This window comes from Macaca fascicularis, chromosome 18 (assembly GCF_037993035.2).
Source record: "Macaca fascicularis isolate 582-1 chromosome 18, T2T-MFA8v1.1".
NCBI classification, from domain to species: domain Eukaryota; kingdom Metazoa; phylum Chordata; class Mammalia; order Primates; family Cercopithecidae; genus Macaca; species Macaca fascicularis.
The window spans coordinates 47,767,732-47,791,592 of record NC_088392.1 but is presented as its reverse complement, the minus strand read 5'-3'; the positions used below and the strand labels follow the sequence as shown (position 1 = coordinate 47,791,592).

Below are 23,861 nucleotides of genomic sequence, written 5' to 3'. Positions count from 1 at the left end.
TGAATACAGTTTTGACATTGGACACGTTTAATTATTAAAATAGAAATTTAAAATAAACTTTACCATTAAATACTGTCAAAGAGAATAGTTTATATTCTCTTTAATCCAAGAATTACAAATGCCTTGAACTACGATTTTAGAAATAAGTTCATGTTATTTATGCAAATAACAGGAAAATTTAATTAGCACCTCTTACTCCCTGTGTTTTGCAAGCTGGAGACAAAAGGAGGTTAACCAGTTTATTTTATGTATACTTTATTTCTTGACTGTTTAAAGTGGTAGATTTGAATAAGATCATACTCTCTGAACTTCTTAAACATTTTTTTAAATTTAATTATGTGTGTTTTTTGAACCTTTACAAATTTCGTTTTCAGATATTAACTTTAAAAAAAAACCATTCCCTTCAGTATTTATGAAGATGAGTTTTCTTAAAACATTACATTAATAGGCTTTTTTTGAAAATACATGGCTATTTAACTTGCAAAGCATAATCATGGTTTCATTGTTAGATACTGAATCTTCTATGCCTTTTAATTAAGTAGTAATCCTGTTCTTTGAGAGTGTTCTGACAAGAAGGATAGAAATACACTCTTCATTTGTAACCAGTGATACATAGCCATATTGGAATTCCAATACTTCCTGTAATGAAATGAAGAAAACTGGGATAGGTTTCCTATTAAAAGCATGGAGCCCTTTAAATAAACCATGTGTGATGGCAGTTTTGTATCAAACATTGACCAGATTGGTCATCTGTTCAAGTGTACTGGTAACAAAGTATTATTTAAATAAATAAAACTAAGGAACATTTATCTACATCTGTAATATTGTGAGCTTCTTATTTCTTTACCTCTTATGGGGCAGAATAGTGTGTATCCAACAAGGTAAAAGATAAATGAAAACTTCAAAATGAGAATAAAGTACCAAAAGAATTGCTTAGCTTAGTTGAGCAGAGGACACATACTTAGTTGAAGGTGTTAAAATGGTTAACAGAAATTGATCCTGGACTTTTCATCAGATGTGGAAAACTGAAATCGTAAGATACTCCCCTTGAACCTTAAGAGACTATAGGGATGTTGCTTTTGCAGTGGGTACTGAAGTTATCAAATTCACTTTTGTGAAACTGGTTCCTCATATTTGTTGAATTATGGACTTTACTTGGGAATCTGGTGAAGTGTATTGATCTCCCCGCAAAATCAGTTTCATTGTACTTAGAGACCATCGAAGCCCGTTTTGGGATTCCGAAAGAGTGGTTTTTCAGTCATAAATCATTCAGTGATTTCTTTTAATGGAAATGAAACCCCCCCGTGTTGACATTTTATGATCTTAAATATGTACAACATGAAACCTCATAATTGTGCTTACTCTTATATACTGTACAATGAAAACAGATTTATAAATCTATGTTACAGATTAGTAAAATTTAACAACATTAAAATGATAGGTGATATATTATTACAACTGAATTGCTATTTATGCTAAGAATATGGTTTTTTAAATTTTTCCTTTCTAAAATTTTTTTTTGAGTAATGATAAATTAGCAGAAGGATTCATCTCAGGAATAAAGAAATGATTTTCCGTTATATGAAGGACACTGTGCTTAAACTTTAGCACAAAAAATTTGCTACAAGATTCCAATTTCTGCTGATACCTTAAAATATTATCCAGGCTCTAACCGTCTTTGATTCTGAAGACTTATAAATAGGATTTAACATAGGTTACCATTACTTTGACACGATTTTAGGCATCATTTTGTCTGAATGAATGAGTTAAAATGAGTTAATTATGTTTCGAAGGCCACTCTCAAACCTGCAGTTAGAAATATCGAAGAATTTAATAGGCTTCATCTTGAACTAATATTCTTTATGAAGAGACAATTGTGTGACATATCCCCTACCAATTTCTTTAAGATAATTCTGGTAACAAATGAGTTTCTTGTCAACATCCAGGCAAACTCTTCCACATAGACTTTGGATATATTTTGGGTCGGGATCCGAAGCCTCTTCCTCCACCAATGAAGCTGAATAAAGAAATGGTAGAAGGAATGGGGGGCACACAGAGTGAGCAGTACCAAGAGTTCCGTAAACAGTGTTACACGGCTTTCCTCCACCTGCGAAGGTAAGTTGATTTGCTTGGCACAGAGAATTTGGGTAAATTTATTGTATTTTATAGAACAAGAGAAGGAGTTGTTTAAATGTATGCATTCTTTAGCATTGATCACTTTATCAAAATGACAAAGGCAACAGTATTTCCTGTCTTATATTTAATACCAATTTTGACAGATTATCAAATATCAAAGGAAAAAGACATAAACTTTCTCGCTTTCCCACTATCTCATTACTGTATCCCACCAGGCAGGAAGCTGGCATCACATAAGATGAAGCAAACATGGAGGCTTCCAACTCAGTGGGTTGATGTCACTTTAATAAAATGTACTTTGACAGTACTGAGATAGAGAAAAGGTTAAGAAACTTCATACCATTCAGATCTGCCTGAAGACAGTCCCGCAGTAGTACAGTCACCTACTGGGTTCTCTTCCTTCTCCCTAGCTGACTTCCTATTTCTTTATCAAAGAATGTAGGATATAACTTCTTTAGAGTGATATTAGTTCAATCATTTTTATTCTTTAGCTTCCTTAGTTTTGGGTACTTTTCAGGAATATTGAAAAGTTTGCTCAATGATTGAAGTAAATGTTAAATATGATTTTTATCTCTTTTTAACACATCATCAGTCATTCTGCTACAAAAAAAATGTTTTTTCTCCATCCTTTTTTCTTCAGCGCCACTATATCTGTGCTTCCTTCTTCCTAATTTACTTAGGACTGACTATCATATGTCATCAGGAAGGAAAATAAAAGTCATGTTTGATAAACTTTTTCTTAGTCCAGCAGAAAATCCCAGTCCGGGAAACATATATACATGCTCTTCCAGGTGAAAATATAACCAATAGATAGCAAGTTGCCAGTGCATGTGGGTTCTGTCTCCTTTGTCTTCATAACCTTTGTAACCTCGATTACTCATACAGTGTTTAGTACAGAGGCACTCATTATATGTTTATTCATTGAGAACTCTTCGTATTTGTATGAGAACCCTCAGAATTCCTGCTTCTGGTCTAGTGTGAGGCCATGTTCCCAGTTGATGTTGATGTGCTGGTCCTAAAAGACTGTTTTTTTTTATAGTAATCGGGTTTCATTTATGCAATGACTAGGTCTTTGTTGTAAACTCAGTCTTTTCCACGTATCACAAACCCTGTAACAGGCGTTTTACAAATGGCCGTGTTATTTATCCTTTGGGTGGCAGAATGGCTCAGTTTTACCCTCCAGAGATGCTAAAAGAATAATGAGAAAATCAGTGCTCTTTAGATTTGTTTGGTGATGCAGAAGCACTTTCAGAGAGATGAGAGTGCCATTTCATATCTGGGATTTTTAATTTAAAATAGTCAAAGCCCGTAGAAAACTAAGTCGAACCATGGATATCTCAGGGAGGTGGCAGACAAGATGGTAAGGAACGATAACTAGAGAAGTGTCAAAGGTGCTCTATCTTATTGAAAGCAGAAGGAAAACAATGTGCTTTATAAACTGTCATTGGTAGAGGATTAGTAGCAATTCAATAGAATGAGAAAACAGGCAGGTTATTAATGGAGAGCCAAGGTTGACTTCCTCGCTACAAAGAAAAGCCACAGAGAGATTAAATAATTTTATGCAAAGTTTTAATGAAAACTGTGCAACTTTTAAAAATTTCCCTGTACTTCACTTTATATTATCTGGACCCAAATTGTTTGATCAACTTTTTGTTTGTTTTTTTGAGACAGGTTGTCACTCTCTCAGCCAGGTTGGAGTGCAGTGGCATGACCATGGTTCACTGCAGTCTTGACTTCCTGGGCTCAGATGATCCTTCCACCTCAGCCTTGCAGGTAGCTGGAGCTACAGGTGTATGCCACCATGCCCAGCTCATTTTTTGTGGTTTTTTTGTAGAGACGGGGTGGGGTCTTGCTATGTTGCCCAGACTGGTCTTGAACTCCTGGATTCAAGCTATCTGCCCGCTTTGGCCACTCAAAGTGCTGGGATTATAGGAATAAACCCACTGCACCTGGCCAACATTTATTTTTTAGTGTTGTATTTTAGAGTATGTTTTAGTTGGTTTTAAAAAATGCCTTCAAGGATGTAAGAATTAACCTGATAGTTGTTCAGAGCTAAGGTTATTGGTACTTTTATTAGGCTTTATAGGTATGACCAGCCCTGTTAGTTTATAGTTTTTCTGGATAATGGATCAGTTTCTTCACAAAGAAACCACTGAATAACATCGTACCACATAAGCAGAGTAGGCCATTTTGAACTTAGTTATAAATGGTTATAAAATACATTATCATCTCTTATTAATCAGTACATATTGTCTTTCTCCCAACCCACATTTATGCCAAACACCATTTTTAGACACTGATGTTACAAAGATGTTCTTTCTACATTTTTTGGTAAAGATTTTCAACAGTGAAATAAGGAATGCATTTAACCCACTGGGCATGGTGACTCACTCCTATAATCCAAGCACTTAGGGAGGCTGAGGTGGGTGGATCACTTGAGGCCAGGAGTTCGAGACCAGCCTGGCCAACATGGTGAAACCCTGTCTCTACTAAAAAAGAAAATACAGAAATTCACCGGGCGTAGTGGTGCATGCCTGTAATCCCAGCTAGTAGGGAGGCTGAGGTATGAGAGTCGCTTAAACCCAAGAGACAGAGATTGCAGTGAGCCAAAATCACACCACTGAACTCCAGCCTGGACAATAGAACAAGACTGTGTCTCGGGGGGGGAAAAAAAAAGAAACGCATTTAACTGTATCAAGTAAAGTTCTCATATTGTCTAAGAGATGTTTGCCTAGTCACGAAACATCAGTGACTTTATTAGTCACAAACATCATTAACGACATTGCTTCCCCTCTTTAAAGTAGTACACTTATTAAATAACATTTTCACAGGAACTCTGATTTTTGTGTCATGGAAAATAGAATGTAGAGGAAATTGACCTTTGAAATACTATAAGAACCTCTGTGTAGTCGATGGATTTCTGTTTTCAGTAATTAAGGTTTTTCCTGAAAAATTTAAATTATCTTTGTATGACTAGAGTGTAGCATGATAGTTGACATGAACGTGGGTAAGAGAAAGAGTTCAGTTTCCTTGAATGTTACGTGCAACTTGCTTCTTTCTAAAAACCCTAATTATGTCACATTCCATCTTGCAGTCTTTGCTAGAATAGATTTTGCACACTTTCCCGCCCTATTATTATTATTTTTTAATCTTAGGTTATCTAATACTGGTTTGTTGGCCAGGCGGCGTGGCTCATGCCTGTAATCCCAGCACTTTGTGAGGCCGAGGCAGGCAGATCACTTGAGGTCAGGAGTTCGAGACCAGCCTGGCCAACATGGTGAAACTCTGTCTCTACTAAAAATACAAAACTTAGCCTGGCATAGTGGAATGTGCCTGTAGTCCCAGTTACTTGGGAGGTTGAGGCAAGAGACTCGCTTGAACCTGGGAGGTGGAGGTTGCAGTGACCTGAGATCGTGCCACCGTACTCTAGTCTGGGTGACAGAACAAGACTCCATCTCAAAAAAAAAAAATCAAGTGGCCTTTAAATTTGTGTTTCTGGATAGGACATTAAATGACTGCCCTGTTAAGTAAACACTTACTATTTTGGTTCACTTGTGTGTTAAATGGAAAATACAGGTTAATGACAACAGATGTAAAAGATTAATATCAAAGGTAGTGACAAATTATTCACGAAGTATGTGGATGTCTAACCTTTATGTTTATTTCTGTTTCCCTTTGCTATAACAATAGAAGCATGGATAGTTAAATTTAAATCAGGAGATAATCCAGAAAGCATTAGTATTTACCTTTTTTAAAAGGAACATCACATTCGGCATCCATAAAGGCAGATTTTTAACATTGATCCTGGCTGCCCATTGGAATCACCTGGGGAGCTTGTAGATGAGGTGGCAAGGGGAAAGGTCTGGGCTCCCTCATATTTAATTGGTCTGAGATTGAGCTCAGGCATTGATACATTTGAAAAGCTACCCAACTGAATCTAATGGGCAGCCAAGTTGGAGAACTTCTAATATATCTCTTCCAAAATTGACTTTGTATTCTTCTCCTTATGTTACCTTCTGGTAGATTTCCCCATGCCAAGATGGGAAAAAATTATGTACCTGTATAATCAACAAAGCGGAGTACGAATGATGGATAGGTAGTTGAAAGGGCACTTTTTTTTTTTTTATAATATGTAACAGCTGATTTGCATGCTGCTGGCATCGCATTCCTTGCAGCCTTCTCAAGTGGATCATCTGTATTTCCATAGAGAATCTAACCCGTGGCCCCCAGGCCACATGCGGCCCAGGAAAGCTTCGAATACAGCCCAACACAAATTCATAAACTTTCTTAAAACATTATGAGATTTTTTTTTTTAAGCTCATCAGCTAACATTAGTGTTAGTGTATTTCATCTATAGCCCAAGACAGTTCTTCTCCCATTGTGACCCAGGGAAACCAAAAGATGGGACACCTCTTATGTAGAAGCTTCGTTATCATTATAAAGGGTTTCATTCTGGACCTTTATTTTTGCCCCACCCTTACCATTTTCATCCAATCCTGTGACTTTACATATGATCCCATTACTGATGACTTTAATATCACTAGCTTTCATATCTCCTCTGAGATATATCTGACATCTCTACTAAAAATCTAGTAGGCACCTCAAACTCTACATGTCTAAAATGAAATTCTTGAGTCCCTGTCTAAAATCCTGTTCCTCTTCCATTTAGCCTTTCCTGTCTTGGTGAATAACACTAGTGTCCCATTACGCTAAATCCTTTGTGTCTTTCAGTTTCTCTATCCTGTCACCCTGACCTCCATTGAAACCATCAGCAAGGATCATCTATTTCATCTCCAAAATATAGTCTCATAGCCCCCAGGTAGTTTCTTGTCCACCTGGAAGTCTGTGATATAGTTTCTCTACTTCGATTATTATTCCCTTCAAGATGGCCAGTGTGAACTGTTAAAAATACATATCAACATGTGTCACTCCACTCCTTAAACTCAGTTGCTTCTCAGTGCATTTCAAATAAAACCTTACTGCCTTTAGATGCCTCTTTCTCTCTGACCCATTTTCCTGTTGTTGTTTTTTCTCTTTTAAATCTTTTAAGCAGACATAACATTATCATGTTTATCAGTTTATTATATTAGTTTCCACCCTCCTCCAGAATGTAAACTTCACGAGTGTGGGGACCTTGTTTGTTCAGTTCACCACTGTCTGTATCCCTAGTGCCCACAACAGTGGATATAGTGAGTACTAAGTAAATATTTGTTGATTGAATGAATAAAAGGATTATATGAGTAGGAATGGAATAACATCTGTGGTATGCATTTATCAATTCCCACAAATAAATTAGTAACTTAAAGCTAGGTTAAAGCTGTTTAGCTATTATCATAACTTTTTTTTCCTAAGAGTTTAAGTGGGTTAGGGCCTGATTTGATTAGACTACATCAAGGTAGAAGTTTTTCATTATAGTTCCTCTTGATTTTTATGAGGAATAGAAAATTCAGAAATGAAGATAAAATAGATAACTTGAAACTCATATGGATAGTCATTTTTCTATACAAGTTCCATTATCATTACAGTATAAGTATTAAACAGTTTTTAACAGTTTGTATTTTATTATTATTATTATCATTATAGATAGGCACGTAGCTGGGATAAAGATCCTGCATCATCCAAATTCTGCCCCCATCCCCTAGAGAAGACAATGCAAGGCACTTGGTTGACATTTTTACTGAAACAGCTAAAAACCTTCATTGCTGAAAACCAACGCTTTCCTTACATCCATCCTGAAGATCAAACCTGAATCTCTTTTTATCAGTGCTAAGGAGGGGCCAGTGGAGATTTATTGAAACCTTCCCCCACAAGGCCCCGCCTCTGGAAATGACCATTCAGAATAGTAACATTGTTCTCTTTGGAGGAAGAGAAAGAGTTTGAGGATTGGTGAAGAGAAACTGTTAGTTGCTGTTGGAGGCCAGCATGCTCTGATGATATTTATTTAGATATCTTGCCCATTTTTAATGCAGCAGAGTACTAGCAATTTTTTCTTCTAGAATTATTTTTATCCAGGTCAGTCACTGTAGTTCCTGAAATGATGATTGGTATATCTGGAAGATACAAGTGATTCATGGGATGATATTATTTCCCTTTCATTCATTTAGCCATGACACACCGAGGTCATCTTAAAGTAGCAGATTGTTACCTTCATCTAGCAAAAGCAGATAGATCTTAATTGTTACAAAATGCGAATTAGACATAAAGTAGATCTTCCTCAGATCCCTTCTAAAAATATATATACTTACTAAAAAATGTAAAGAATGTCATTATTGGATGATTACCCCAAAGGTCTGCCCCATGGTATAGGATTTAGAAATGGTGTTATATGAAGACCCCAAAATAAAATATTTGTCAAGGCTTGCATTTCATTGATACCAACTGATGAATTTCCTGCTGGAATAATAGTAATCACTGTAAAAATCCAAGTACCACTACTTCTAGAAATTTCTTAATATGAGAAAGAAATGCAGAATTCTTAATTATTGCTATTTTTTTTTCCTTTTCTGCTCTTCTTTAGGTATTCTAATCTGATTTTGAACTTGTTTTCCTTGATGGTTGATGCAAACATTCCAGATATTGCACTTGAACCAGATAAAACTGTGAAAAAGGTAATTTTTAAGTAACATAAATGAAGAGCTCTTCTGTATAATTTTTCCATATTCCAGAATACAACAAATTCTCAAGTCTCTGCAGCCAGTTTTATCCCCTTATTTGTTCATGCCCACAGTTACATGAGTAGGTTCCCATATCTGGAGAGACAGCTTGCTGCTCCAGCTCTGCAGTCACAGGGAGGCGGAAGCAGCAGCCCAAAGCTTAAAGAACTGAGCAGAGTTTTCAGCTATTGTCCATCATAGGGAGGATTTATTTTAAAACTGAATTTACTCAAGTTAATTCCCAGCTACAATGAATCTTCACAAGAACACAATGGAATTCATAGTCTCTCTAATGTATCATTTGGAATGTCTATTATCTCTTTTTTTTTTTTTATAAATATAACTAGATGTGTGAATTAACAGAAAATGTGATACTAAGCCAATGAAAAAATAAAACAATCCGTAGAAACACCCTGAGATGACCCATGACCACAGAAAAGGACTTTAAAACGGCTGTTATAAACATCCATGCACCTAAGGGAAAATAAATGCATAATTACGGAACAGATAGGACTATCAATAGAGACATTAAAACTAGGAAGAAAGAACAAAATGAAAATTTTGGAACTGAAAGTACACTCGCTAAAATGAAATATTAATTGGGTAGGCTTAATAGCAAATTGGATTATGGCATTAGAAGTCAGTGAACTTGAAGATAAATCGATAGAAATTATTTAATTTACTTCCACACCTTTAAAGTAATGATGTGTGGAACAGAAATGTGGAGGAACAGGAATGATGTCAATCACTGGCAAAATAAACTAAACTAGATCTTCTCATATATCTCCATTCCTATAGAATTTCCCTGTATCCTTGCAAAGGACTACCTGAATAGGTCTGTAGTTTCCAAAGATGGGGAACTTTTTTTTAGTTTATAAAGTTGTGGTTGATTTACAATAGCCTTAAATATTACAATTAATTAGTATATGTGTTAAGAATCTTAAGAACCTAGAGGACAGCCTAACATAAGTCAGTAAATCTGATACCAAATAACTATTTATATACAGTTAACCTTTTGGTATAAAAGAGAATATTTTCATATTTGGTAAATAACATTATATTTTTATGCCAGGTGTATACCTTCTCTTTGTAATGCAGGCACTTATGTAAGTATGTAAGCTTTGATAAATTGGGCTAAAATTTATTTTGATTCTCCTATTCTGTAGATTTTTTATGTCCTTAAAAATAGTTCCAAAATTGTCAGATATTCTCTCTGTAAGTAGAAGTTAAGGAAATCAAAAGATCAAACTCAAGGACTATGTTTGTTATTATCTGGGATCCAGGAAATGAGAGAGCTAGTTCATTGAAGATACAGCCTTAGATGTTCCTCTACCAAATTGTTCTTGTCTTCACTTTTTACATTTACCTCTCTTTTACCTCCCCCTATCTTGAGGCTCAAGCACTCTCAGATCACCTGGTATACGTATACTCCAGTACCATGAAGAGACAAGGGCACTGAGTTGGGGCTATGGGTTGTTACACTGTCCTTTCTTCTTTGTAGCTTTCTAGTAGTGAAACCTTATACTTGAAACCCTAAATGTGGGCCACACTTTGTCCACTTGGAAACCTCACTTTCTCCTAGCCTGTCTTTGAGAAGTATATGTGGGTTATTTACAAGAGAAAGGAGTAGTGTGTAATGGTTGTGTGGTGGCGTGGGATTGTCTGGAAGCATGTACCAGTTAAGGGTCCCTGAGCCAGCTTCATGAATTCTCTGTGCCTCAATTTCTGCATCTTATTGATGAGATACTATCTACTGTATGTTTATCATCAGATAAAATGTTGCATGTATGATACTTGGCATGGCGTTTCGCACAAAGTAGTTCTTCAGTAACATTAACTTTTATGTATATATAAAATATACACATGTAAATATAGATACTAATTTTTCTAATACTTAATGCTACTGAAAATCAACTGTAGCTTTAAATAGGAGTAAAAAATTTCTTTTATCTTTGGAAATTATAGACCTATTGACATGGTTTTGTGCTGGGATATAGGGAAATTCAATAGGAAAGGAAACCTTAGAAAATCACATTTAGTTTATTTTGTCAGTGATTGATATTGTTCCTGTTCTTATGTAGACACTGAAGGTATGGGAGAATATTAATATAATCTCACCTTGCTTCATCCATTTCGCAAGGAATAACAGGGATAAAGTGGATTATTAATAAATATGCCACAAGTTAAATCATATATAGTCACTCTAGATTTTAGATTAAAAAAAAAAAATAAGGCACACCTTTAATTAAAAGAGCAGTTTATCTGTTTTTAAAATGTAGGACCCTAAGAAAAATTTCTTCTTTTCTTTGTTCTTTTCTTAAAAGCTGTTTACAGCCAACAAGAACGAGGTGATATGCAGAGCATATAACAAAAACAGCAAACTTGTACACTCCAAAGAATTGCATTCAGCATTCTGATAAGTTACAGGTCATTTATTTGCCATAGGAATAGCTTATGTTACTTTATAATGTCTATATCAGTTTGATTCTGTCTGTTCAAAATGGGCCCTATTTTTCTTCATTGTAAAGACGAAAAGTGTTATCTTATAGGTTCAGGATAAATTCCGTTTAGACCTGTCGGATGAAGAGGCTGTGCATTACATGCAGAGTCTGATCGATGAGAGTGTCCATGCTCTTTTTGCTGCAGTGGTGGAACAGATTCACAAGTTTGCCCAGGTAAGTTCTCTGAGTGCAGTGCATTTTTCTCGCCTTCCGTGTACTGCCCCAGAGTCCTTGGAGAGCCATACATTTCTCCTGCCAGTTGACATCTTTTCTGTTCTTCTGTCAAGCCTTTTTGACATTTCACCAGCCAGCTGAAGTGAATCGTGTTTCACATGGTACTAATTCTAAAACGTCTGCTTTTCTTAGTAATGACTAACTTTTGGAGCACCAGGATAGGTATTTTTTTCTTTGTAGTCAGTGGTGATTATACGTCCTCTTGAGAATGATTTTGGATCCAGCAGAGGCCTTGGCAATTGAAACTTGGACACTTGTTGGGTTTTGGTGAATGATGAAGTGCTGGGAAAGTTTAGAAGCTAAGAAAAGCAATCCACATCACACACCAGAAAGATCTATCCATAGACTTACTATTAGCAGTATCCACAGATAAATGAGGGATTACCCCTTCATGGTAAACTTCAGATTTAAAACCCATTTTAATTATGAGTTACATAATAAGAATGACTATGAAAATGGTTAGCAAATGGAAAAATGAGGCTGCTTTTTTCTTCTGTGCCCTCACCTTCTCTCCTGTGAACTCCTTCCTGGTGTTACACATTCACTTAATGATTTGCCTAATCTTGCAAGCTCAGAGCTTATCTGCTTTGAATTTTTCCTCAGCCATTGACCAGTATCTCACCAAGCCGCGTTTGTTTCTTTAACCTTTTTAACCCATTTCTTTTAAACTTTGTCATACCTAGGTATTTGCAGTTTCCTCACTGCCTAACAACAAAGTCCAATATCTGGCAACTTGAGGCTTTCCAGAATGTTGTGTTCTGTTCTGCTTTCCAAGCTGTTGTCTAATACTCTCTTTCTCTAAATATTTTCTTCTGTTTCATCATAGTGACAACTTTGCTGTTGTCATTTCTTCAGCCCAGAAATCACCCTTCTTAATAATGTATCTTCTGTAAACTTCTACATGCCAAAATCCAATCTGTCCTCCAAGAGCTCTTAATGCTGTTTGATTCATCTCTCTCTAAATTTCCATATATTTTCTACCTTTATTATGACTTGCACTTATGTTTTGCTTTCTTTTTTTCCTTCCTGCCACCCCTCGCTTTTCCCAGGTTAGCTGATGTTTTGCTTTTTATTATAGATATTTAGATTCCTAGGGCTGGGCAGGGTGGCTCACGCCTGTAATCCCAGCACTTTGGGAGGCTGAGGAGGGCGGTTCACGAGATCAGGAGATCGAGACCATCCTGGCTAACACGGTGAAACCCCGTCTCTACTAAAAACAAAAAATTAGCCAGGTGTGGTGGCGGGCGCCTGTAGTCTGAGCTGCTTGGGAGGCTGAGGCAGGAGAATGGTGTGAACCCAGGAGGCAGAGGTTGCAGTGAGCCGAGATTTTGCCACTGCACTCCAGCCTGGGCAACAGAACGAGACTTCGTCTCAAAAAAAAAAAAAAAAAAAAAAGGAAATTTAGATTCCCTTATAACTCCTCAGTTACAGACTTCCTGAAGGCTGGGCTTGTCTGTCACTCACCTTGTAGTACAATGCCTTATATACTTAAAAAATATTTAATGATCATAAAGGAATTCTTGCCTCTAGATGTTAGCTTGTACTCTTTTTCTAGCTCAATAAAAAGATGTTTTTCTCTGAACACCAGTCTTGATCATATTTTTATTACAAGGGCCACCTCAGGGTCTGCTTCATGGGTCATTAATTGTAACCAATCATTTGTTGAGAATAAATTGTGATTCAAATAGTATGTGACTTGCCAAAGTCAACCAGCTTAGCTGACGGTGGATCTTACTCTACATAGAGCAGAGCAGAATATTTTAGAGCTATAGGGGAAAAAAAGGCCAGAGAGATATCATGGCTACTTGACAAGGGAGAAAACCAAGACTTAAACCCAAATCTTTTGACTCTCATATTTAGTATTTTTTAAACCAGATCTTTTCAATGTCTTGCTCATCACTATACTACGTTAGTGTCAATGAAACATTTCCTGGCCACGGCCCATCTCTCTGTGTGTACACCTTATTTTTTTTCTTTTTTTAAGCTCAACTGGTTACAACATACTTGCAGAAACTCTTAACTTCTGTGTCTTTGCATTTCTATAGCAGGGAATTTACCCATCATAGTTGGTCATTTATATTTTATCTTACTCTGTCTCTATCTACAAGTGTAGAAATATCTCTCCTTCATGGGTTTTCCTTATTCCATACTTACAGATTCTGGTTTTTCTCCTTTATTTTCCTGGGGAAATATATAATGGAGCTAAAACTCCAAACTTTAAATTAGTGCTGCTGGCTAACACTCATTTTAGCAATCTGTAGCTACACAAGCAACTCCAGACTTAGCAGCTGAAAAAGCAATAATGGTTTGTTATTTCTTACCTAGGATGCTTCAGTCGGGAACTTAGCTAGAGCCCAGCTATGAGGTTTCTTTGCTTCCTGTAACGTTAACTGGCTTCACTCCTTCAGTTGTATTCGACTGGTAGTTGGGTTTGTCTTGGAGGTCCACTCGCTTCACTCAACAGGTCTGGCCATTAGGTGTTCTCTACATGGACTATCTGTCTCCACTTCCTCTCTCATCATTTCAGACTCCAGCCCAAACTGCTGCTCTACAGCATGACTGATTTCCCCAAGAGGATATGAAGGCAGAAGTGGCAGGCCTCTTAAAATAAGTCCCAAGGGCAGCCCAGATTCACGCAGAGAAAAGATACAGTCTGCCTGTTAACGGGAACAAAGGGTTGCATATGCAGAAAAGAGAGGAATTAAGTGTAGCATCTTTGAAGATTTAACTGCCACTCTGCTAATGTGCTCCAGCTTAAAGTTGAGCCTTCAAGTTCTGTAAAATGAATTAGTGGCATGCTTTATTTTAGTGGTCTAGTTTTGAAATTCTAATGTTAATTTGCATAAGATGCCCATTTTGCTAGCTGGATCCAAAAATAGAAGGACTGTTTTTCTTAATTATCTTTATGAAAGATGGAGGAGAAAAAGAGGTTGATAATAAAGTAGTAGTTTTTAGGGGACCATAGTATTATTTAGGGGAGCTGCTAATAGAAGGACTTTGGTTTTCCAAAGGCTCTGGGCCTCAGTTTTCACACCTATAAAATGATTGACATTGAGGTTAAAACATCCATTTTTGATATAAATTTAATGTAATGTCAAAGGTTAATTGCTTTACAAAGCTAACGTTGACTACTGCAAGGTTTAGTAAATGAAATCTGCCTCTCCCCTCTCCCCATCTTAAGGATGGTTACATTGTGAAAGTTGCTGAGAACTCTGAGTTCTTGGCATGTACCTATTCTTCTATTTGTAGAGAAAATATAATATGAACGGCAAAACGAATTGGTAAAATTGCAATGGGCATGCTCTTAAATTAGACATTGGAGGGATCATTTTATACACATTAACAGATTCTTATAATTCTTGAGAAGAAACATTAAGTCTGTTTCCTAGGTTCCTGTTTTCTAGTTCTTCATTGAAATAATAGATACGATATAGAAATCCTGTAATTAACATGACTTTAGCCTTGGTTGTTACAGGCTCTTTTGGACTAGGATAGATTATCAATAACCTTGATAATCAAGGTTATTGCCACATGAAAAAGAGTTAAGAACAAATATTCGAATTATTCTAACAGTCTAAGGATTACCATCTTCTTAGATTTGTAAAAGTGGAGGTTTATTGCAGCATGAATATCTATGTAGATGAACTTTTTAAAGATCATTTCTTAGCTCTCCACTTCATAATGATTGACATAGTGTTTGGGACAATAACAGCTTCACCGTTTATTGGAATGTATTTCATCCAATGCTTCCCCATTTTTAATTAAATAACCATTGCTGTGATAATACAAGTATGTTTTAGTGTTATCCCTGTTTTGTAGATGGGAAAACTGAACCACATAAAAAGTTGTTTTCAGCCGGGCTCAGTGGCTCATGCCTGTAATCCCAGCACTTTGCAAGGCCGAGGCAGGCGAATCACATGAGGTCAGGAGTTTGAGACCAGCCTGACCAACATGGTGAAACCCTGTCTCTACTAAAAATACAAAAATTAGCCAGACGTGGTGGTGGGCACCTGTAATCCCAGCTACTCAGAAGGCTGAGGCAGGAGAATCACTTGAACCTGGGAGGCAGAGGTTGCAGTGAGCCAAGATCACTCCACTGCCCTCCAGCCTGGGCAACAGAGTGAGACTCCGTCTCAAAAAAAAAAAAATTAAAAATAAATAAATAAATAAATAAATAAATAAATAAATAAATAAAATTTTTTTAAAAAGTTGTTAGTTGTTCTAACTTATCAGATTCAATTCTTTTTTACCAGAACTTGAAAATGTTCGTGATATTTCTTAGATTTCCTTAAATATATAATGTGTGCTCCAAAATAAGAGTTACCTATGGATGTTTAATTTTACTGGAACTTGTTTAGGCACTGAAGCATACATGGGATACTAAATAAGGTCTTAGCTTCATACAAATCTTTTCAAATAACAATTATAAAAGCATAGTTGTTTCTTAATCTCTGGAGTTTATTTTCTCTTTGAAACTCACATGTCTACATATATTGTCTAAGTATTGATACTAATAAATCATATAGGCATTCAAATTCAGATGACTAGCATCTATTTTTTTGTCACTTGTAGCCATCTATTATAGTGATGCAATATTGTTAATCGATTTATGGTAATTTTAGTACATTCCCATTAATCATTATGGATAGTAGAACCAACTTTTTAAAAAATGGGAGTAGATTGATACATACTTACAAGAATTACAGGTATTTCAGCATAAAAGAAACAACATTCAAAAAGAAGACTAAGAATTACTAGACACAACTCTTGTATCTAAACGCTACAAAAGCTTGTTTTCTTTCATCATGCAATTTCTTAGGAAGGGTGGAGATTAAACACTGCAATATTTGTTGCCTAGCAACACCCACACATTAGTGATAAAATTTTTCCACCGGAAATCACTTTTATTTTGGTCATTGTCTTTGAAATTGCGTCATTGTAACTCATCTTTATGCCAAAATGATCTTTTTTGGCATCTTGCTCTGTTGCCCTCCCCCCATTGGAGTGCTGTGGTGCAGTCATGGTTCACTGCAGCCTTGACCTCCTGGACTTGAGTGATGCTCCTGCGTCAGCCTCACCAGTAGCTAGGAGTACAGGCATGCTTCACCATACCGAGCTAATTTTTAATGTACTTTTTGTGGAGATGAGGTTCCACTATATTGCCCAAGCTGGTCTCGAACTCCTGGCCTCAAGCAATCCAATCCTCCTGTCTTGGCCTTTTGAGTGCTGGGATTACACATGCGAGCCACCACGTCTGGCCTTGATCTTTACAGTGCTTTCGAGTCTTGTTATACACAGGAAAGATAGAGGTCATATAGTTTGGGTCATGTACAGTTGCACAAGTAGGCCTTTCAATGGTTATCTCTCACACTGTAGTCCATTTCCTATTTCTGCTTTTCCCTGTCATCCTTCCTTTTCATTTATTGATAGTAAAAATCTTGAGGAAGGGGTGTGGTTTCCAGTAATGTTAATACATACTATATCTAATTAATTAGATCTTGGCAGATTAACTAGAGACAGAGGTTTTTGTTTTTGTTTTTCATGATGACAGAAAAAGATAATAATAATAACGAATAGATTGGGTTCAGAAGGTTCAAAAGTTCCTGCTCAAGATACTAGGAACATGGCACTGCTGTCCATTTAAAGGGAATCCTTACTTAGCACCTGTGGTGTTCAAGGAGGAAAAGCACAGATCTAGGCAGAGAGACACCTGATTCTATAGTCACTTATTCTTGAGTTAGACACCAGTTGCCTTTAGCTTGAGGGAATTCAACTATATATATTAGTGGGTATTTCAAAACAAAACAAAACAAAAAAGAAAATGGAAGGAGGAAAATGGTTTGGTTATTCTGCTTGAATTTCCCCTAAAGAATACATGTCCTCTAAGGAATGTGACAGTGGCTCTCTCAAAAGTGTTTCAGATATCAAGTGCCTCTCATGCATAACATGGCATCTTACTTTGCTGAATGTGATCCCAAAATTGAAAATTCTGAGTGCTTGGTATCTGTATCATAGTTTCTAAGTGCAAACCATTTGCTGCTTAGCCAACGAAATAGGGTTTTCTTGTGTCATTGATGAGGGAAAAGCTTCCGATTTTGGACTTTTAAGAGATACAGGTCTCTAATGTGCTGCCTCCTGGCGGGCTTTTCTTAAGTGATTTTTTTTTTTTTTTTTGTATTCCTGTTTTTCCTTTCTGTGTTGACTTTAGCACCTAAACTCAGTATAGAGTGATTTCACTTTATCTGCTGTCCTCTTTCATCTTTAATAAGGCAACTTTCTAGGTCAGTGAGTGACTCTCTTGGTTTTCAGAATTGGGAACTAAGACCATTCAAGATCATTTCTCCTTTTATTTCTCTAGGTAAAGTACAAGCATTTTGTGTTCAGAGTATGTATAAAAACATTTACCTGAGGTTTATGTGTATATTCACAGCACCTGTGACAGTTAAGAAACTGGTGTTAACTCTTCCATTTTTTAGTTACTTGAAGGTCACTATTTCGTAGGTCAGTGGAATTTTGTTTTTGTTTTCATTTTTAAGCCTTTGAATAGTAAATGGAACAATAATAAATGTTTAGATGTACTTACAACCCTAGTAGTCTGTTAGTCTTAAATATACCATAATGTATTTTCATTTGATGAACTTTGTTTGAAATTTGATCTTACATGATACATTAGCAAAGCTAGTTCTGTTTTAGGACCATACATAGCTAATACTCTTTTTGGAAAAGGAGAACTATCACACCCAGGAATTTTTGTTTATGTTTTTTTCTTTAATTTATTTAAATTCCTGACTCCCAGACTTGTAGTATAATTTTGGGTCTTGATTTCAGGTGAACAGATAAGTAGAAAATAAACTATACCTTAATTCTTTAATGAGAATATAGTGCCCTTTAACAAACATATAGTTGCCTTTAATAATAAAAATATTGATAAAACCCTAATTCATGAATTTATTCCTGCTGTAAATATTAAGTGGCATTTAATATTTAGCTGTGACATCGATACATAAGTATGTAGATACAAAATAGGACTAAACTATTGCAGATTTAAAGCATTACTAGCACTCGTATGTTATAAATATAAGTACAGATCTTTTTATATGTGTGTTTTGTTTTTATAGCATTACTTTATTCATACTAACTTTCCATTTTTTTTTTCTTTTGGTGACCCACTTTTGCCTCATATTCTCTTTGTACTTTTTGAACTTCCCTCTTTATGTAAATTGACCACTAACACTGAATTCCTTTTTGCAAATTAATGCTCTTTCCCCTTTCATGTTCCCTCTTACGTGCCAGATTAGAGAACATGAATGCTCTCTAGTTTTAAACTGTGTTTTACTTAAGTACCTACCCATACTTCTCATGAGGGCGAAAGCCATGTAGCCTTGAGTACTCAAATAACCATGTGCAAAGGTAAAAAGTTCATGTCACACAGTATATGTAATTCATATAGTCTCCTTTTATATTTAGTTCTTCTTCTTTTACCGCTTTAAACAAGTGTGACTCATTTTATAATAACTAAAATTTGTTTGAAACACCAGGTTTTATCCTAGTTTATAGATGCAAAATTATGACCTAAAAAGAAAAGAAAAATAATCATTTCTGAGTTTCCATTTATAGGGACCTCATTTTATAATTAGGAATGAAGAATAGCAGTGTTATATATTTCAGTGGACAAAACAAAAAGTATTGATTTTGGGGTCAAATAGAAATTCTTTTAATCTAAAACAGATTATTTTTAATTTAGTAATTAATTTTCTGCAGAATGATTCCCTTACCAGTGGCTTAAATAAATAATGTAACACCAATATATCACACACAGCTTCTTTTTATTTTGTGTCCCAGATCTAATTTATTTGAATTTTTCTTGGCAGAAATAACAACTGGAAAAAAAAATCATTAATAGCAAAGTATAGAACATTTAAATGTGCCAGGAATTATGTAAAGTTCTTTCGCTGCATCAACTCTTAATTCTCACACTTGTGAAGTAAGTGCACCACAAGGTGTGTTTTACAGATGAGAAAACTAAGGTTAATAGATGACAAAACCCAGATTCAAACTCAAAATAAAATATTTTGAGTCCCAGATCTAGTCCTATATTTATAAGTAATTATATGTAAATACATAACATGCATTTGTATATATATGTATTTTTATATAAATGTTTATATATAAAATATTTAGTAACTAATGTCTATTTCCAGTCACCAGCTGCATTAGCCCTTACCAAGAAAGTCAGCCTGTCCTTTGAAGCCAGACTTTGACTTCTCTGTCCTCTGTGTCAACTTATTCCATCAGAAGTCTGTTTCATCTGCATTGAAAATCTGTTCTCTAGTGTAGTCACCTTCATCAGTGATCTTAGCTAGATTGTAGATAACCTATGTGCAGTTTCTCCATCAGCACTGGCTGCTTTATCTTGCATACACACACACACACACACACACACACAGACATCTCAAAGCCTTAATTTATAGACATGAATAGCTTTTGTTATGAGTAGTGAGTTTTTAAATTTTTAATCTTTTAACTTTTCTTAATCTTTCACCTACCCGTCAAAGAAAGAAAAAGTCAGCTGTGCAAACAGACAAGTAAGTATGATATATAAAGGAGTCGCCAGGAGCTGTTAATCCAAGATAAATAGGATAAATGTGGGATAACATTTATTTTGCACATTGGCCAAAACTAGTCTTGAATTTCATTGACCCACCTGTGCTCTCTTGTTCCACTGCAGTCAGCATTGCTGCATAACTACCCATTAAAACCCATGATATGTAAAAAACAAAGAATACAGGCACTTGCTCTATGACAAATGTTTGCAAGTTGTAAGATTAATTATTGTAATAGCAGGAGTCAGCAGAATGCCCCATAATTTTCAGCCCAAATGCCTTCAGTTGATTTCTCATTCATACAAATTTAATTTTCTTATCTTCTCCAAAGAAGATTTTTAAACACTTGAATGTCATCCTTGATAGGGTGAATCCTTGATTCACCTTGATGTTTGCTTCATTAACTGCTTTTAGTAAGGTTAGTTTTATACTGTTGTTTTCTTTCCCTCTGTGTTCTGTCAAACCCTTTTATAAAAATTCTTCAAATGTACGGTAGTTGAATATTTTGGGACTGTCTCTGCTATATGTTTTTTATTTTTATTTTTTCCCCCTAAAGACACAGACATTTCAAAGTATTTGGGGAAAAAAAGGCATACCTTAAAGATTTTTTGAGCTCAAGTCCAGACCACTGCAATGAATGACTTCTTTGTTTTCCCAGTGCATATAAAATTTATGTTTACATGATACTATGCAGTAGCATTATGTCTGTAAAAACTATGTGCCTATCTTAAAAATTATTGCTAAAAAATCCTTAACAGTCATCTGAGCTTTCAGTGAGTTGTAATCTTTTTGCTGGTGGAGGGTCTTGCCTTGATGTTCCTAGCTGTTGACTGATCAGGGTGGTGGTTGCTAAAGGTTGAGTAGTTGTAAATCTGTGAAGTTTGCCACATCAGTTGATTCTTCCTTTCACAAAAGATCTCTCTGTAGCATGTGATGCTGTTTGAAAGCATTTTGCCCAGAGTACAACTTTTTTCAGAATTGGAGTCAACCCTTTCAAAACTTGCTGTTGCTTTATCAACTAAATTTATGGAATATTCTAAATCTTTTGCTGTCATTTCAACAATGTTCAAAGCATCTTCACCACGAACTGTTTCCATCTCAAGAAACCACTTTGCTTATCCAGAAGAAGCAACTCCTCATCTGCTCAAGTTTTATCATGAGACTGCAGCAATTCAGTCACATATTCAGGCTCCACTTCTAATTCTTGTTCTCTTGTAGTTTCCACCACATCTGCAATTACTTCCTCTACTGAACTCTTGAACCCCTCAAAGTCATCCATGAAGACTGAAATCAACTTCTTCCAAACTCCTATTGATGTTGATATTTTCACCTGCTCCTATGAATCTCAAATGTTGTCAATGGCATCTAGAATGGTGAATCCTTTCCAGTAGGTTTTCAATTTGTTTTGCTGAGATCCATCAGAGGAATTACTATCTCTGGCAACTATAGCCTTACAAAACGTATTTCTTAAATAATAGGACTTGCAAGTAGAGTGACTCCATGATCCATGGACTGTAGAATGGATGTTGAATTAGCAGGCATTAAAGCAACATTAATCTTTTTATATATTCCATCAGAGCTCTTGGATGACTGGGTACATTGTCAATGAACAATATTTTGAAAGGAATCTTTTTTTTCTGAGCAGTAGGCTTCAACAGTGAGCTTAAAATTTTCAGCAAACCGTATTATGAACAAATATGATGTCATCCAAGCTTCTGTTTCATTTGTAGATCACAGGCAGAGTAGATTTAGCATAATTCTTAGGGGAGCTAGGATTTTCAGAGTGGGAAATGAACATTGACATCAACTAAGTCACCAGCCGCATTAGCCCATACCAAGAAAGTCAACCTGTCCTTTGAAGCTTTGAAGCCAGACACTAACTTCCTTTAGCGTGAAAGTCCTATGTGGCATCTTATTCATTAGAAGCCTGTTTCATCTGCATTGAAAGCCTGTTAGTCACCTTCATCAATGATCTTAGCTAAATGGTAGATAACTTGTGTGCAGTTTCTTTATCAGCACTGGCTGCTTTACCTTGCACTTTTATGTTACGGAGATAGCTTCTTTCTTTAAACCTCATCAACCAACCTCTGCTAGCTTCAGACTTCTCTTCTGCAGGTTCCTCATCTTTCTCAGCCTTTATAGAATTGAAGACAGTTAAGGCCTTGCTCTGCATTAGGCTCTGGCTTATGGGGATGTTGTAGCTGGTTTGGGCTTCTATCCAGACCACAAAATCTTTCTCCATATCAGCAATAAAGCTGTTTTGCTCTCTTATTCGTATATTCACTGGAGTAGCATTTTAATTTCCTTTAAGAACATTACTTTGCATTTAAAACTTGGCTTTTTGATGCAAGAGTCTTAACTTTTGGCCTATCCGAGCTTTTGATAATCTTTTCTCACTAGGCTTACTCATTTCTAGCTTTTAATATAAAGCCAGAGATTTGCAACTCTTCCCTTTCACTTGATCACCTAGAGGCTATGATAGGGTTCTTAACTAGTATAATTTCCATACTGTTGTGTCTTAGGGATTAGGGAGGCTTAAAGAGAAGAAGAGAGATGGGGGAATGGCCAGTTGGTGGAGTAGTCAGAACACATGTAATATTTATCAATGAAGTTCGCCGTCTTATGCAGACACTGTTCTTGGTGCTCCAAAACATTTACAAGAGTGATAATGAAGATTGCTGATCACAGAGCACCATAGCAGGTGGAATAGGAACAAAAAATTTTGAAATATTATGAGAATTACCAAACTATGACACAGAGACACAAAGTGAACACAAGCTGTTGGAAAAAATGGCTGTGATAGACTTGTCCAAGCAGAGTTGCCACAGGCTTTCAATTTGTTAAAAAAAAAGGATCTGTGAAGTGCGGTAAAGCTAAGCACAATAAAACAAAGTATGCTGGTATATTAGAAACCTTTGGTTCTATAGCAACATTTTTGTCATACATAGATGCATACATGTGTACATATGCGGTTTTTCATTGCTTCCAAATTACTTCCAAGTTATTTAGACTCCCTCGTATGTCAGTGTAGACCCTTTGCAGTTTGGCTTTTACCTGCACTTTCAACCCTTATCATCTTCAGAAACCTTCAAAAACAACCTTCTTTGTAGCTCTTATGATTCACCCCCGCTACCTCCAGGCAATACACCTCTTCTCTTTGCATGGAATGAGTTCCCTCCTATTTGCTCAACTTTTGAGTGTGTGTGTGTGTGTGTGTGTGTGTGTGTGTGTGTATGATTCTGTCTATATTAATTTGGTCCTCAGGCATTTTGTCTTAATTTGAGATTCCCACAGTATCTGAGACACTTCCTGGCACATAGTAGGCACCAAATAAACGTGGTTTTATATGAGTGCCAAGTACCATTTCTTTAGGAAGTTGATTTTCTCTGATAATTGCCTTTAGTAAAAATATTTAAATTGCTTCTTAAATTCTAAATTACATTGTTTTTATTCACACGAAAAATAAATCTTGCCGTATTTTTTCTAGAGTGCCACTTTAAAATGTATCAGATTAAAAACCATCAGCATCTCAGCATTTTTCACATTTGTACATGTATACATGCATGTGCAGACACACACAGACACACTTATCAGCAAGGTTGTTTGCCTTCACTTTTTCTCTGAGTAATAATGAAGTGAAGGTCTTAGAAACAGAATTTTATGACATGTAAACAGCATTCATAATTCCTCCAAGAGAATGCCAGTATATTTGTATCAAACAAAAAGAGCAGGAG

General features: G+C 36.0%; 1 protein-coding gene across 3 annotated transcripts in view; it reads left to right on the top strand.

The window, feature by feature from the left end:
- PIK3C3 (phosphatidylinositol 3-kinase catalytic subunit type 3) overlaps positions 1–23,861 on the top strand; it is a 138,980-nt gene that overhangs the window by 102,479 nt on the left and 12,640 nt on the right. For all 3 annotated transcript variants that reach the window (XR_012427135.1, XM_045377795.3, XM_045377794.3), the window contains 3 exons: positions 1,947–2,115; positions 8,654–8,744; positions 11,339–11,464. Coding sequence is in view for 2 of the 3 variants with exons in the window: in XM_045377795.3 (XP_045233730.1) it covers positions 1,947–2,115; positions 8,654–8,744; positions 11,339–11,464 (386 nt within the window). In the remaining variant the exon portion in view is untranslated. The remainder of the gene's footprint in view (positions 1–1,946; positions 2,116–8,653; positions 8,745–11,338; positions 11,465–23,861) is intronic.